This window comes from Engystomops pustulosus, chromosome 2, assembly GCF_040894005.1.
Source record: "Engystomops pustulosus chromosome 2, aEngPut4.maternal, whole genome shotgun sequence".
NCBI lineage: Eukaryota > Metazoa > Chordata > Amphibia > Anura > Leptodactylidae > Engystomops > Engystomops pustulosus.
Genome location: NC_092412.1, coordinates 179,569,690 through 179,584,679, shown reverse-complemented (window position 1 = coordinate 179,584,679; position 14,990 = coordinate 179,569,690). Strand labels below are relative to the sequence as shown.

Here is a 14,990-nt window from a genome sequence, read left to right as displayed (position 1 = left end):
AGACAAACAAAACTTTCATTCACTACATAGAACCCTTAAAGAGAACCCGTCATGCAAAATAACCCCCCTAAACTAAATATATTTTCATAAACTGCCATTAGAGAGCATTGCCTCTATCCCTTCATTGTCCCTCTACATGCCTGTAAACCTAAGCAATGAGGTCCTAAAGCTGTATGCAAATGACCTGTGAAATGTCCAATGAAGCATTAGCATATTCAAGCTGTCCACTCTATTCATGAGTGGGAGGCACAGCCACACCCCCAGTGCATGACTGACAGCCTGTATAATGATGTGAGGCTGTATAATGATGTGCTTCCTGGTGCTGGTGGCCACGCCCCCTGCAGCCTGTGTGTGCATGTGTGTGTGTTTAGGAGGGATACAGCAGCTCCAGGCAGCCATGTTACAGCAGAACATGATGTCTGTGTCTCTCACCTGTGTATTAGGAGGATGCAGCATGTCAGCAGATGCAGCGCTGATACCAGCAATACTTTACTATACATTACACAGACTTCTGATGATCCTTGTAAGTAGGCCCAACTTCACTAATAGGGATTCTCCTTCTGGAAAGGTGGCAAAGCTGTAAGACTGATGATGGAAAATCAAACGAAAGGGTCATGCCCATCGGTATTTAACAATCCTTTCCTGTAGCACCCTCAGTAGCGGTTTAAGTGATCTGCACCTATGGATGGTGCTAGGTCAGAAAAGATTTGAATATCCGAATCATATAACTGTAGAGATTCCAGATCCCGAGATGCTAGCATCACCTTTTCTTTTATTGTAAAGTAATGGGGCTTCACTACAATGTCTCTCAGGAGGCCATCCACCCATGGCGTAGTCAGAGCGCGGTGCACTTGGTCAACTTCATAGAAAGAATCAGATAAGGCCGAAATGAGCAACTGAAATAAATCTTGGACCACCTTAGATGCATCCGTGTAAGTTTCAAGGACACCCCTAATGCGAAAATTGCCCCTCCTAGACCTATTTTCTAAGTTTTCTATTTTAAGTTGCATTTCTTCCAGCTGGGCACATACATCAGCAATGCGATCACAATTCTGATTCACCCTTGTTCCAGTTTCATCAACTTTACTATCAAGTGCCTCTATTCTGGACCCTATAGACTGAAAGTCCCCTTAAAGATCAGAAGTTATTTGCGAACATGCTTTGCGAGCCAGCAGTATTCTATCTGCAGAATATAGAGAGACTTGCATGCCCACTGTGGCCTGTTGTTGACCCCCCACTGACTCAGAGGACTAGTGGCTAAAAATGGCTGCCACCATAGCATGGTCCAGGGAGGAGGCTGTAGAGGCTGGTGAGGCTATAAAAAAACTCGAGATACCTGGAGGGTCTGGGGTTCCTCCGGTCCCCGTGTGTGCTGAGGCTGGGTTGAGCTTGTCGTTTTGTGGAAGCTGCAGCACGCCGCCGTCACAATCTGGTGGGAGCGCTGGGATTCTTCCCGCGCTGGAGTTGGCGGTATGGTCCCGGCTCCCTGTTATTTTTTCCTGCCTCCTCCAGGGATGATATTTTGTCTGTAGCTGTCCAACCCCCATGTAGGTGCCTCTGGTGTCTGTTTGGCACTTCTAATGGCTTGTGTATGCCGCGGACTGTCAGAGCTAGCGGAGCTCAGCAAGCTGCATCCTCCAACGAGTGTGCATGCACTCTCCTCAACTTTACCCCGAGGTTGTGTGATCGATGACGTCACGGGAGCGATCATACAAGATGGTGGCGCCATGCGCGGGTGTTACCAGTAAGTCTTTGCTGCAATATGCAGCAAAGACTTTCCGGCTATGGAGAGGGCTCAGCCCGTGAAATAATCAATGGTGGAGGGGCATATGAAATAATTAATGGTGGAGTGCAGCATATGAAATAATCAATGGTGGGTGGGGTGGCATATAAAATAATTAATTATGAGGGGCAGTCTAGTAATTAACGGGGGGGGGGGCGGCAGCATATTTAATAATTAATGGAGAGGGGTCCCAGTATATTTAAGAATTAATTGAACCAATTAATTAATTCATTGGGCCAATATATAAAATAGTTTACAAGGGGGTGCAGTATATTAAATAATTAATTGAGGGGGGCCCAGTAGCACAGTATATTATGGATGTGGTCACATGTACCGCTAGCTCTGTGTTTTCAGGAAATTTCTTTTTTTTTTTACTTTTCAACTTTAGTCCGGCCCTTTAACAGTCTTAGAGGGACAGTGAATGGCCCCCTATATAAAAAGTTTGGGGAGCCCTGCTGTAATACCTTGTGATCTTATAGCTAATTTATAGTTTTTATGCATTTATGCATGTATCATTTACTTCTCTGAGAGCCCTATTATGATAAATCAAGGAGACCATTTCAGGTCAGTGATGTCCACAAAAATAGAGAATTGTTTTACTCATGCTTCTCTCACTGAGCCGGTTAGTATAAAAGAAATTGGAAGAATAGAAGATTAGGCAGAACAAAGACCATGAGCCATCAAATCCAATCTATAATCCTGCTATGTGGATCCAGAGGAAGGCAATAAACCCTTAAGATTGGAGCCAATTGGCTCATAGTTCGACATAATATTGCAGGCAGAAGTAATCCCTCAATCAGCATCCAATTTGAAATCCAGTTCCAAAAACATATCATATTTTAATGTCCTTCTTTTGGGACTCAGCTTCTTTAAAAGCCACTTTTTTAAGTTTCTTCTTTTAACATCCAATATCCTTTTTCCCCCTTTTGGGATTCCTTCCTTTTAATGTGCCATTTCTGACCCATCATCCTTATATTGGCACCTTATATTAAAAAGTGTAATACCCCTTTAAGATGTTGATATTTCTTATTCTTTACGCTTCACTATTCTCTTTAAATCTTAAATCAGTAAAATCCTGTAATAATATGTATTTTTCTTTAGAAGTAGATGACATCATAACACAAAGTACTTCTCAAGTGCCTGGGGCAGAAGATAACATTATGATCACTCATGTATACAAGCTGAACTCAGAGGTGACAGTACTGTTAGAAAATTCTACAGTAGATTTTCATTCCAATCCAGGTCAAAACAGAAGCAGTTTTCAAAGGTAGGATAAGTACTTTGCTTTGTAATAGTTGTGCAATTTGTTCTATAAAGTTCTATAAAGCCATCCATTATTTGAGAGATCTTTATCTTTGGCTTCTATAAGACTGACCAGTCCATTATCACTACTACATCTAAAAACTCCTGAATATTCCATTGCTGGTCTATTCTTACCTTTACTGTTAAAGAGGTTGGCCACTTTCAGTAAATAATTGATATTATTTGTGTGATAAAACAATGCAATTTTTGAATATACTTTCCGTATCTATTCCTCATGGTTTTCTAGATCTCTGCTTGCTCTGCTTATAGAAAGCTTCTCTTGTATTTACTACTAGTAGATATAATCTGTCGGTGGTGATGTGATGGACATGCAGGTGCATGAGCCATTATTATCACTGAGGCTACATTCACACGATGTATGCATACATTCCGTTGAAAAGATAGGACATGTCCTATATTACTATGGGCTACGGAGCGGTAGGGTGCCGCAAGTGTGCTGCATTGGACTGTTCTCGTACGGCGCAGTGGGGCCATAGAAGTGTATGGGCGATGTATATACGCCATATATATGACGGCCGTATATATGCGTCCCCCATACGTTCGTGTCAATGTAGCCCGAGAATAATAAGAGTTGTGTGATAATAACGGCTCATGCACCTGCATATCTATCACATCACTATGGACAGATTATATCCACTGGAGGTAAACTTAGAAGCTTTCTATAGAAACAATGCAAGCAGAGATCCAGAAAAAGTATATTGGAAAATTGTATAACTTTTCTTTATTTTGTGAACTTTTCCACGTTTGCTGAAACCCCTTTAACTCTCTACTGATACTCTTCCAACTCATTACATACCTTCCCCATGCCTAAACAATTGTTATAACCTGTAACCGTTCAATCCTGATGTATATGGCAGCATGGGTGGGGCAGAGTTTTATCATATGATAAATTATCCTATGTTAAATCTCTTCCTATGCAATGTTTAATACCGTAGACCAGCAACTCCTCACAATGCTCCATTCTTTTTCACCCAACTTATCTTTTTATCCAGAAGCTTATCCAGATATCTAGAGTCTTTAGAAACTCTAAAACCTTCACTTGACGTTATATTTCCTAACATAGTTTTTCCTTCAATATTGTTGTTTTTTGCCAGTATGTTTACATTGTACAAACATGGGTTTTTTATCTCATTTTTGGATACAAAGTCAAGTTTCAAGTACCAGGAATCTTCTCCTCATTTTGATCCCTGTACTAGTCATTAGCTGTGTTATTGGCTTTGCAACACTGATTCCTGTTATAAAGCATGTTCGCAAAACAAGAGGTAAGAACTAAAAACATTTGATTGATTTGTTGGGATCTGACTTTGATCTGTGGATGCAGCATGGCTTAATAATAATATCAGATCAGCACCTTCAAGATTGGATGTGCAAGTTAAAGGACTAGTGCATGTGCAAGTTAAAGAACATCTACCATCAGATTTAGGCTACATTCACACAAACGTATGAGGGACATATATACGGCATATAAGCATCCCCAATACACTTCTATGGCCTCGCGGCACCACACGTGCGGCACTGTACCGTTCCATAGCCCTTAGAAAGATAGTACATGTCCTATGCCGTGCGCTGTGTACTCCTGTGGAGAGGGGCGGGGTGAGTGGCGCTCATCCCCTGCTCCTCTCCCTGGCACCGATGTATGCCTGCCTTTCTACGGTATGGCGGGCATACATCGTGTGAATGTAGCCTTACTAATGGTAGAAGTCCCAAACTTACTTGCTCATCTTGTCTGTCAGGGGATGATCTTGCTTTTATGAAGTCCTGGGATGTCAGCATTGTTCTAAAAAGACTTTATAAACACATTCAAATGAGCCGGAGACACTCAGGGCACCACCTTCTGTTAATATATGTACGCCCCGCTCTGTGTTCATGGCACCTGGTCCCGCCACTAGTCGTAACATCATCTGGTGGAACTAGGTCTGCATACGATATACAGATATGAGTAAGTGCCTGAATAGGCATATTTTCATTTAATGGACTTTTATTCTGCTTAATTGAACAGCACAAAACAACTCTGAGCACCAAGAAAACCATTCAATGTTAGGAAGAATGACAGCAAGGGATCAAAAAACAAAAGAAAAAGATCCTTCAACTGTTGAGTTGACAAATTCTTATCCTTTTGTAGAAACAGGTATGTATTCCTAGCCAGAGCAGATTCTAGCCTTTTTGCTGACTGAGACGAAAATTAAAATACCACCCCCTCACCCAAACCCTGATGCCCTGCTATGTTTGGACCAACAAATATACAGGCACAAAAAAGCAGCTACATCCTGATCTGAAAATGCTGAGAACATTCCCACACAGCGCCACCAGATCATTGACACTACACATGGTGATGCTGTCTCACACTCCAATATCAGTCAGTGACACAGACATTTGTGGTGTCTGGTACTTTACAAGATATGATCTGCTACTTCCGAAAGATAACTTCATTACAACTTCTCCCGGCCATGGTTTATCACTGCTGATACCTCCACCATATGTCTTCAGATCCATGCAGCACATCTCCATACTGTGCCCCTAGTCCCTTTTAACCCTTTCAGTACCAATGGTCATTGGTGTAAGAAAGACCAAGTAAATTTATGACGTTCTGCTATGCACTTCTTTAAATGATGATATCTCTGGCAAAGCATTACATTGCATAACAAATGTATGTTTTTTTCAAGAAATGTCAGTATTCGTGGAGGTAAAAAACAGGACGTAAAACCGCGCTTCTCAGAGTCAATAATGCTTTCATTCAAAATTTTGAATGAAAGCATTATTGACTCTGAGAAGCGCGGTTTTACGTCCCGTTTTTTACCTCCACGAATACAGACTATCTATCCCAGCTCAAGCATTGCCGGGATACTGGACAACGCAGCTTAATCTCAGCTCGACCTACTACTTGGAACCCCCGGACACACATTACTGTATTACTTTACCCACTCTTTGATGCGCTGTGTTTTTTACCAGTGACTTTATGTAATTTTTTCAAGAAATGTGAGACTTTATCTTGATATAATAGTTTTAATGATTACATATTTAAAATTAGGATTTTTTGGTCATTTTTCCAATTAAATTGTCTTTTTAAAAAGCAGTAACTTTTACCAAACTATGTTCTAAATATGTACAGCATCATTACATCACCCTTTCCCAGGTTCAGCTGCAGATGCAGGGGGTGCATGTACTTCTGCAATAATAAAAAGTTAAAGTGTTTAACTAAAAAGTTAAAACAAATTGTAATAAAAAAAACCATACAAATTAAAATCACCCCCTTTCCCTAGAACTGATATACAGTGCCTACAAGTAGTATTCAACCCCCTGCAGATTTAGGAGGTTTGATAAGAAGCAAATAAGTTAGAGCCCTCAAACTTCAAACAAGAGCAGGATTTATTAACAGATGCATAAATCTTACAAACCAAAAAGTTATGTTGCTTAGTTATATTTTAATACATTTTAAACATAAAAGTGTGGGTCAATTATTATTCAACCCCTAGGTTTAATATTTAGTGGAATAACCCTTGTTTGCAATTACAGCTAATAATCGTCTTTTATAAGACTTGATCAGGCCGGCACAGGTCTCTGGAGTTATCTTGGCCCACTCCTCCATGCAGATCTTCTCCACATTATCTAGGTTCTTTGGGTGTCTCATGTGGACTTTAGTCTTGAGCTCCTTCCACAAGTTTTCAATTGGGTTAAGGTCAGGAGACTGACTAGGCCATTGCAACACATTGATTTTTCCCTCTTGAACCAGGTCTTGGTTTTATTGGCTGTGTGCTTTGGGTCGTTGTCTTGTTGGAAGATGAAATGACGACGCATCTTAAGATCCTTGATGGAGGAGCGGAGGTTCTTGGCCAAAATCTCCAAGTAGGCCATGCTATCCGTCTTCCCATGAATGCGGCCAGATGGCCAGGCACCTTAGCTGAGAAGCAGCCCCACAGCATGTTGCTGCCACCACCATGCTTGACTGTAGGGATGGTATTCTTGGGGTCGTATGCAGTGCCATCCAGTCTCCAAATGTCACGTGTGGTTGGCACCAAAGACCTCGATCTTGGTCTCATCAGACCAGAGAACCCTGAACCAGTCTGTTTCAGAGTCCTCCAAGTGATCATGAGCAAACTTTAAACGAGCCTTGACATGACGCTTAGAAAGTAAAGGTACCTTACGTGCTCGTCTGGAACGGAGACCATTGCGGTGGAGTACGTTATTTATGTGATTGACTGAAACCAATGTCCCCACTGCCATGAGATCTTCCCGGAGCTCATTATTTGTTGTCCTTGGGTTAGCCTTGACTCTTCGGACAAGCCTGGCCTGGGCACGGGAGGAAACCTTCAAAGGCTGTCCAGGCCGTGGAAGGCTAACAATAGTTCCATAAGCCTTCCACTTCCGGATGATGCTCCCAACAGTGGAGACAGGTAGGCCCAACTCCTTGGAAAGGGTTTTGTACCCCTTGCCAGCCTTGTGACCCTCCACGATCTTGTCTCTAATGGCCTTGGAATGCTCCTTTGTCTTTCCCATGTTGACCATGTATGAGGCTGTTCACAAGTTTGGGGAGGGTCTTAAATAGTCAGAAAAGGCTGGAAAAACAGATAATTAATCCAAACATGTGAAGCTCATTGTTCTTTGTACATGAACTACTTCTTAATACTTTAGGGGAACCAAACAGAATTCTGGGGGTTTGAGGGGTTGAATAATAATTGACCCACACTTTTATGTTTAAAATTTATTAAAATTTATCTGAGCAACATAACTTTTTGGTTTGTAAGATTTATGCATCTGTTAATGAATCCTGCTCTTGTTTGAAGTTTGAAGGCTCTACCTTATTTGCTTCTTATCAAACCTGCTAAATCTGCAGGGGGTTGAATACTACTTGTAGGCACTGTAAATATAAAAAAAATATAAAAAATCATAAACACATTAGGCATCGCCGCGTCCAAAAATGCCCGATCTATCATAATAGTTTAACCCTGTAATAGAAAATAGCACCCCAAGTCGAAAATGGTACTTTTTGCCATTTTTAAAAATATAAAAAATTCTATAAAAAGTGATCAAACAGTTGTACCTTTCTAAAAATGATAGCATTGAAAGCGTCATCAAAAGTTGCAAAAAATTACACCATCCACAGCTCCGTAAACCAAAGTATAACAAAGTTATTAGCACCAGAAGATGGCAAAAAAAAAAAAAGAATTTACAGGAGGTTTTAATTTTTGTAACTGTATGAAAACATTATAAAACCTATACAAAGTTGATATTTCCGTGATTTTAACAACCCAAAGAATAAAGTAGACATGTAATTTGGGGCGCACACGAAAGCCGTAAAATCTGAGCTCACAAGAAAACATTGCAAATGCGTTTTTGGATTTTTTTTCCCAAGTACACAGCATGAAATATTCAATACCATCACTATGAAGTGCAATTTTTTACGCAGAAAATAAGCCATCATACATCTCTGTACATGGAAAAATAAAATAGTTATAGATTTATGAAGATGGGGAGTGAAAAATGGAAATAAAAACAAAAAAGGGACAGGTCGTTAACGGGTTAAATGTTTAAAAAGCTTCCTATATGCTATTTTAATTTGTTTGAAGGGATAGGTTTTTAAAATGGGGTGCTGAAAGTTTGTGTTGATAGGACTTTCAAACCCCACTTACAACCAACTATGCAAGCTACACAAAAAAAGAAAAGACACTCCATTCTAAAATATATGATGATCTTTATTAAATTGTAGTTGAAAAAGCCCAATAATACCATAATTGTCACCTTCTGATGAAGCTGAAGGTTGGCGAAACACACGTCAAGGTGCGTGTATCCTGTGCTCCTAGTCGCAAATGTTACACTTACAACTTTATATTGTTATCTTTTGTCCCTTGTTAGGGAAATTGCCATTTTCCATAGACCATTACAATTTGTATAAAATGGTTTATTTTATGGTATATAACCTGATTGTTTTAAATATTGAAGTATATGGGAAGGGGTGCACATGCCAGATCTTTTCATATACATCAGTGCATTACATAGAACTGCACTATTCCTCACCCCCCTTGCCTTATCTTGAAGATGAACTGGATAAGGGGAAGAAGTCTCAAAAGCCTACTTCACACCTAGTGTAAACATTTTGGCACCAAGAATCTTCATAGATTTCCCTCAAAAACTTCAAAAGTGCATATGGCCAATAACTACACATGTAGTTATGGAATTATGCACCACCCCAGCCAAATATCAGAAACATTTCTGGCATCGGGCTAGTGGAGCAAACCCACACCTGTGTCTCAGTCTATTCTAGGGGTCCTTGGATGAGGAGATATGCGGAACTATCTATGGGAGCATAGCAAGTGGGTCATGTTCAGTCTCAATAGGTACTGGAGATCCGAATGGTTCTGATGATTCCAAAACCATAGTCCTTTGAGCTCCTATTGAGATGTTAAAATTCATCTAAGGTTCTGGATCTGATCCATGCAGGAGGTACTTGCATCCAGCTAGGTCCAGGGGTGTGTATACACAACCCTAAAAAGCATATGAACCCCATGGCCATTATTCATTTTCTGGGGAAAATCTTTAACTTATGTCCACTTGTAACTTGCACTCTTCCTGTGTCTACTGTGCACATATTTTCTTTTGTGTATTGTATTGTCTACTTTTAGGCAAGTAATTATATAAATTTAACCTCTTAACCTCTTTTATCTTGATCCACAAAAGTATTGGCACCCCTGCAATTCTATCAGATATAATACTCATTTTCTTCCGGAAACGATCACAATCACAAATTCATTTATTTTGCTTGCAATGAAAAAACACAAAAGAGAATGAAAAAAAGTCAAATCATTGAGCATTTTACACAAAACTCCACAAATGGGCCGGACAACAGTTTTGGCACCCTCAGCCTTATACTTGGTAGCACAACCTTTAGACAAAATCACTGTGAACAACCGCTTGCAGTAACCATCAATGAGTTTTTTACAATGCTCTGCTGGAATTTTAGGCCATTCTTCTTTGACAAAAGAAGGTCCCTGAGATTTGAAGGCACCTTCTCCAAACTGCCATTTTGAGATCTGTTCACAGGTGTTCTATGGGATTCAGGTCTGGACTCATCGCTGGCCACTTTAGAAGTTTCCAGATTACTCTCAAACCATTTTCTAGTGCTTTTTGAAGTGTGTTTTGGGAAGACCCATGACCTCTGAGGGAAACCCAGCTTTCCCACACTGGGCCCTACATTATGCTTCAAAATTTGTTGGTAATCTTCAGACTTTATAATGCCATGCACAGGGGTAAGAAGTCCAGTGCCCACGGCAGCAAAGCAATGCCAAAACATCAGGGAACCTCCGCCATGTTTGACTGTAGAGACCATGTACTTTTCTTTGAAGGCCTCTTTTTTTCTGTAAACTCTATGTTGATGCCGTTTACCAAAAAGTTCTACTTTTGTCTTATCTGACCAGAGAACATTCTCCCAAAATGTTTTAGGCTTTCTCAGGTAAGTTTTGGCAAACTCCAGCCTGGTGTAAGAAGTGAGGTCTTCCTACCATATAGTCCATTTTCATTCAGTCACCAATGAATAGTACGGGTTGACATGGTTGTACCCTAGGACTGCAGGGCAGCTTGAACTTGTTTGGATGCTAGTCGAGGTTTTTTATCCACCATTCGCACAATCTTGCATTGAAATCTCTCCAATTTTTCTTTTCCGCCCACATCTAGGGAGGTAAGCTATAGTGCGAGGGGCTTTACACTTCTTGATGACACTGCGCACGGTAGATACAGGAACATTCAGGTCTTTGGAGATGGACTTTTAGCCTTGAGATTGCTCATGCTTCCTCACAATTTTGATTCTCAAGACCTCAGACAGTTCTTTGGTCTTCTTTGCTTTCTCCATGCTCAATGTGGTACACACAAGGACACAGGACAGAGGTTGAGTCAACTTTAATCTATTTCATCTGGCTGCAAGTGTGATTTAGTTATTGCCACCACCTGTTAGGTGCCAAAGGTAAGTTACAGGTGCTGTTAATTACACAAATTAGAGAAGCATCACATGATTTTTTAAACCGTGCCAATACTTTTGTCCATCCCCTTTTTTTGGTGTGGAATTATATCCAATTTGGCTTTTTGACAATTCTTTTTGTGGTTTTCCATTGAAGACAAATTAAATGAACATAATAATACCAAAGAATTTCTGATTGCAATCATTTTTTGGAAAAAAAAAAATATTTTATATTAACTGATAGTATTGCAGGGGTGCCAATAATTTTGGCCACCAGTCTATACATTATCTGGGTTGACTTGTGACTTATATAAGCCCATTACGGACCAGGCTTATATCTAGAAAGTTATTTGCAGACTACCATACTGACAAGGCTCTGTTTCACTGAGGCGAGTGAAAGGGGCTGTTCAGGGGGTTGCATGGACTATTCCGTCTCCCTACCCGGGCCTCCTGGAACCTGTGTGTTCAGGGGGTGTTTGTAAAAATCAATAATTAATTGATCTTTTGAAACCTCAAGGGGTCCATAAGGTCATACTGATCATATTTATTTTTGTATATGGTTTATATTTGCTTACTCTGCCACATTTTTGAGAGTGGAGTTTTCAGAGATATATCTGAGTGATGGGGATATAAAGATATATTTGGATTCTTTAAATATACCTGGCATGTGACACCAACCAGTGGTCAACTATGAGAGTACAGGACAACTCTCTTTCTGTGCCTTGATCTGTTACTAATTTAGGAAGCATTTTATGTAGGGTAATTCCTATAGTAATAAAAAATGGAAAAATGCTGTTTGATCTATAATCTTTCTAGCATTTTAATGTTATAAAGAATATTTTAAAAATAATGACAACACAAACCAGACATATGGTAAATGTTAGTTAACTAATTTGGCTAGTAAGATTTGTTTCAAAAGCAGGACATTTTGAAAATGGATAATGGTGTCACAAAAATTTGAAAATCACTTGGGTATGTTAAATTATTCTAAAGTTATTTCTAGATGCTAGAGCTACCCATGACCCTTGTACATGCCTGATTGTCAAACCCTGCACAAACCCACACATGGCAACTGGTCAACAGTTCCCATTCTGACTATGTGCTCAGGACAGATGACAAACAGAGAGAGACAAACAGACAGATAACTAGACAAACACAAGCAAAGTCAGGATAATCTTTTCAAAACCAAGATGGCAGCGAGGTACAGAATAGTTAGGTAAAAGAGTAGTCAGCTAGCAAAGCAAGGGTCAGAATACAAGCAATATGGCAATAGAAGAAAAACTAAAAGTGTAAAAACATTAGTATAACCAGCAGCTGGAAGGTGGAGGAGCAAGTATTGGAGTAGTTTCCAGATGCCACCCCAGATGCTGATTGGCACAACCATCCACCACTCCACTGGTGCCTGAAACAGACTAGCTCAAAGACGAGACCAGCCAGTTTTCACACCCTGCTCAACCTAGATAACAAGGCAGCTGTCAATTACAGCTCCAGCAGAGCAGCCTTGGGTGTGGTATACAAGCTCAGAACTCTGCAGCTAAACCCCATTTACAGGGTTCTGACAGCCATCAAGGCACAAATAAGCCTGGTCAAATATATCCAATAAATAATAGAATTAAAATAGCCTATTTTTAATTTAATTTGGTTAAATGTGTTGTCTGCATCAAGTAAACTACAAACTACATCTATAAACTAGCAGTTTGTTTCCAAAGTTAAAGGTTATTTCATTAAATGGGTTTTCCGATGAAAGAAAATTCTCACATTTTAATCCCCTAGTGATGTTAACACAATAAAGATAATTTTAAACCCTTACTTACAATTTTACTCAGTTTTATTGCTGTTTTAGCTCCTATCACTCCTCGGCTCCTCAGTGCAAAATCCCAGAGTGTGTGCAGGCACTCTCTAAGCAGTTACATTATAACCAATCTAGTTCTGTGGGGTGACAATATGGTTACATTATCAGGGTACAGGTGTATATACACTGTCATCTGCCATTGTACTAACACACTGACACATAGAAAGAGAGATGAGACAGATCAGAGATGCATGAGATTGCTCAGAGGCATGACAGACAGAGGCTGACAGAAGTTTACACTGTTACACTATGAGCTCTGCTACATCTCACAGATATGTGCCTGCCTCTCCCTTAACCTGGATCACTTATTTGCTTGTAGTTTGCAGTTTGCAGCCTCTCTCTCTGCTCACGATGTCCTGACAGGAAGTAATCAGTGAGTGTCTCTGAGCTCGGTTCAGGCACTGCAAGGTTCGTGGCTGCAGGCTCAGCAGAAAGAGACACAGAACTCTCATCTGCACTATTTGACACAGAAATCCAAGATTGCGCCTGACCCTAAGTCAGAAGTTGTGTCTAGGGGCAACTGAAATTGTATACACCAGGACTGATAGAGACAGGTTGGACTTATATCTGTGAAATGCTGCATTAGAGAATGTGTTATTTTCTTATCCTGAGTACATATAAGAAACTTGTAAAGGGAAATACCCCTTTAATTGTATTACATCCTGAAATGTCATCCACAATATTGATCTATTTGAAGTTTCACCTTACCAAACCACTAATCTCTGTAGATGATTTGCTAAAAGGTAAACCAAAAAAATCCTATTTCACACAACTGTAAACAACAGTTGGAATATCCCATTAAAAACACACACACACACACCCATATATATACTACAGACCAAAAGTTTGGACGCACTTTCTCATTCAAAGAGTTTTGTGTATTTTCATGATTTTAAAAGTTTTCCCAATTTTTCTGACTGAATGACCTTCATTTTTAAAAGAAATGATGGCCACTCCTTTTTTTCTTTACTTAAATGCTTTTTTCTAGCCATAATACAAATTCTAACAGTCTATTCAGTAGGACTATCAGTCTGTATCCACCTGACTTCTGAACAACACAACTGATGGTTCCAACCTCATTTATAAGGCAAGAAATCCAACTTAATAAATCTGACAGAGCACCTGTTATGTGAAATCATTTTCTGGTGACTACCTCATGAAGATCATCAAGAGAATGCCAAGAGTGTTAGGTCCGTTCCACACTTGCGAGTGTAATGCGATGAACTCACATCACAATCGCAATGCATGCTGCCCGGATCGCAAGGCCCGAACACTGTGAACCGGGAGTGAACTGACATGCTGAGTTCACTCCCGGTTTGCAGCGTTCGGGCTGTGCGATCCGGGCTGCATGCGTTGCGAGTGTGATGCGAGTTCATCGCATTACACTCGCAAGTGTGAAACCGGCCTTAAAGACAATAATCAAAACAAATGGCGGCTACTTTGAAGAACCTTAAATATGAGACATATTTTCAGTTGTTTCACACTTTTTTGTTAAGTATTTAATTCCACATGTGTTAAATTCATAGCTTCGATGCCTTCAGTGTGAATCTACAAATTTTTATAGTCTTGAAAATACAGAAAACCCTATGAATGAGAAGGTGTGTCCAAACTGTCCAAGCACATGTTCACTATCACTGTGCTTGATACTTTTGTATACTGTTCAATATTGAAAAAGAAGAGCTTTTTAACTGGGGTATAAAATCTTGAGGCAGAGGGTCTCTTTCTGCTCTTTGTGTGTTTGTTTTCAGCCTTTCTGTTCTCTCTTTTCTATATTCAATTTTTTTAATTTTCTATGAGCATTACCTTTAAAAATATTTTTTCTATCCCTGTCTCTTACTTTCACTTTCAGCTTGATAAGGAAATATGGCCTAAAAGTGGTTGATAAAATCTTTGTTAGAAAATAGTTCCAATAGAATATCAGCAAGCATAAAGCAGAAAGAGTTACTCATCAGTAGAGTTGTGTAATCAAAAAGGAGATTAGATGTAATCCTATAGTCTTCCTTCATTGTTGCTAAGGAGGGAGTTTTGATTTTTTTAGGCACTCTTGCAAATGAACATGCCCTGCCCATAAAAATGGACCTGTGTAC

General features: G+C 39.9%; 1 protein-coding gene and 1 long non-coding RNA gene across 2 annotated transcripts in view; one reads left to right on the top strand and one right to left on the bottom strand.

Annotated features, from left to right (window-relative positions):
- Positions 1-14,990, bottom strand: part of LOC140118957 (uncharacterized) — a 109,010-nt gene that overhangs the window by 59,471 nt on the left and 34,549 nt on the right. The gene's annotated exons all lie outside the window — the stretch shown is intronic.
- The window catches only part of LOC140118956 (polymeric immunoglobulin receptor-like), a 44,473-nt gene that overhangs the window by 28,759 nt on the left and 724 nt on the right, over positions 1-14,990 (top strand). Inside the window, exons 4-6 of the mRNA XM_072137441.1 lie at positions 2,885-3,050; positions 4,253-4,368; positions 5,106-5,234. Of these exons, the coding sequence (XP_071993542.1) occupies positions 2,885-3,050; positions 4,253-4,368; positions 5,106-5,234 (411 nt within the window). The remainder of the gene's footprint in view (positions 1-2,884; positions 3,051-4,252; positions 4,369-5,105; positions 5,235-14,990) is intronic.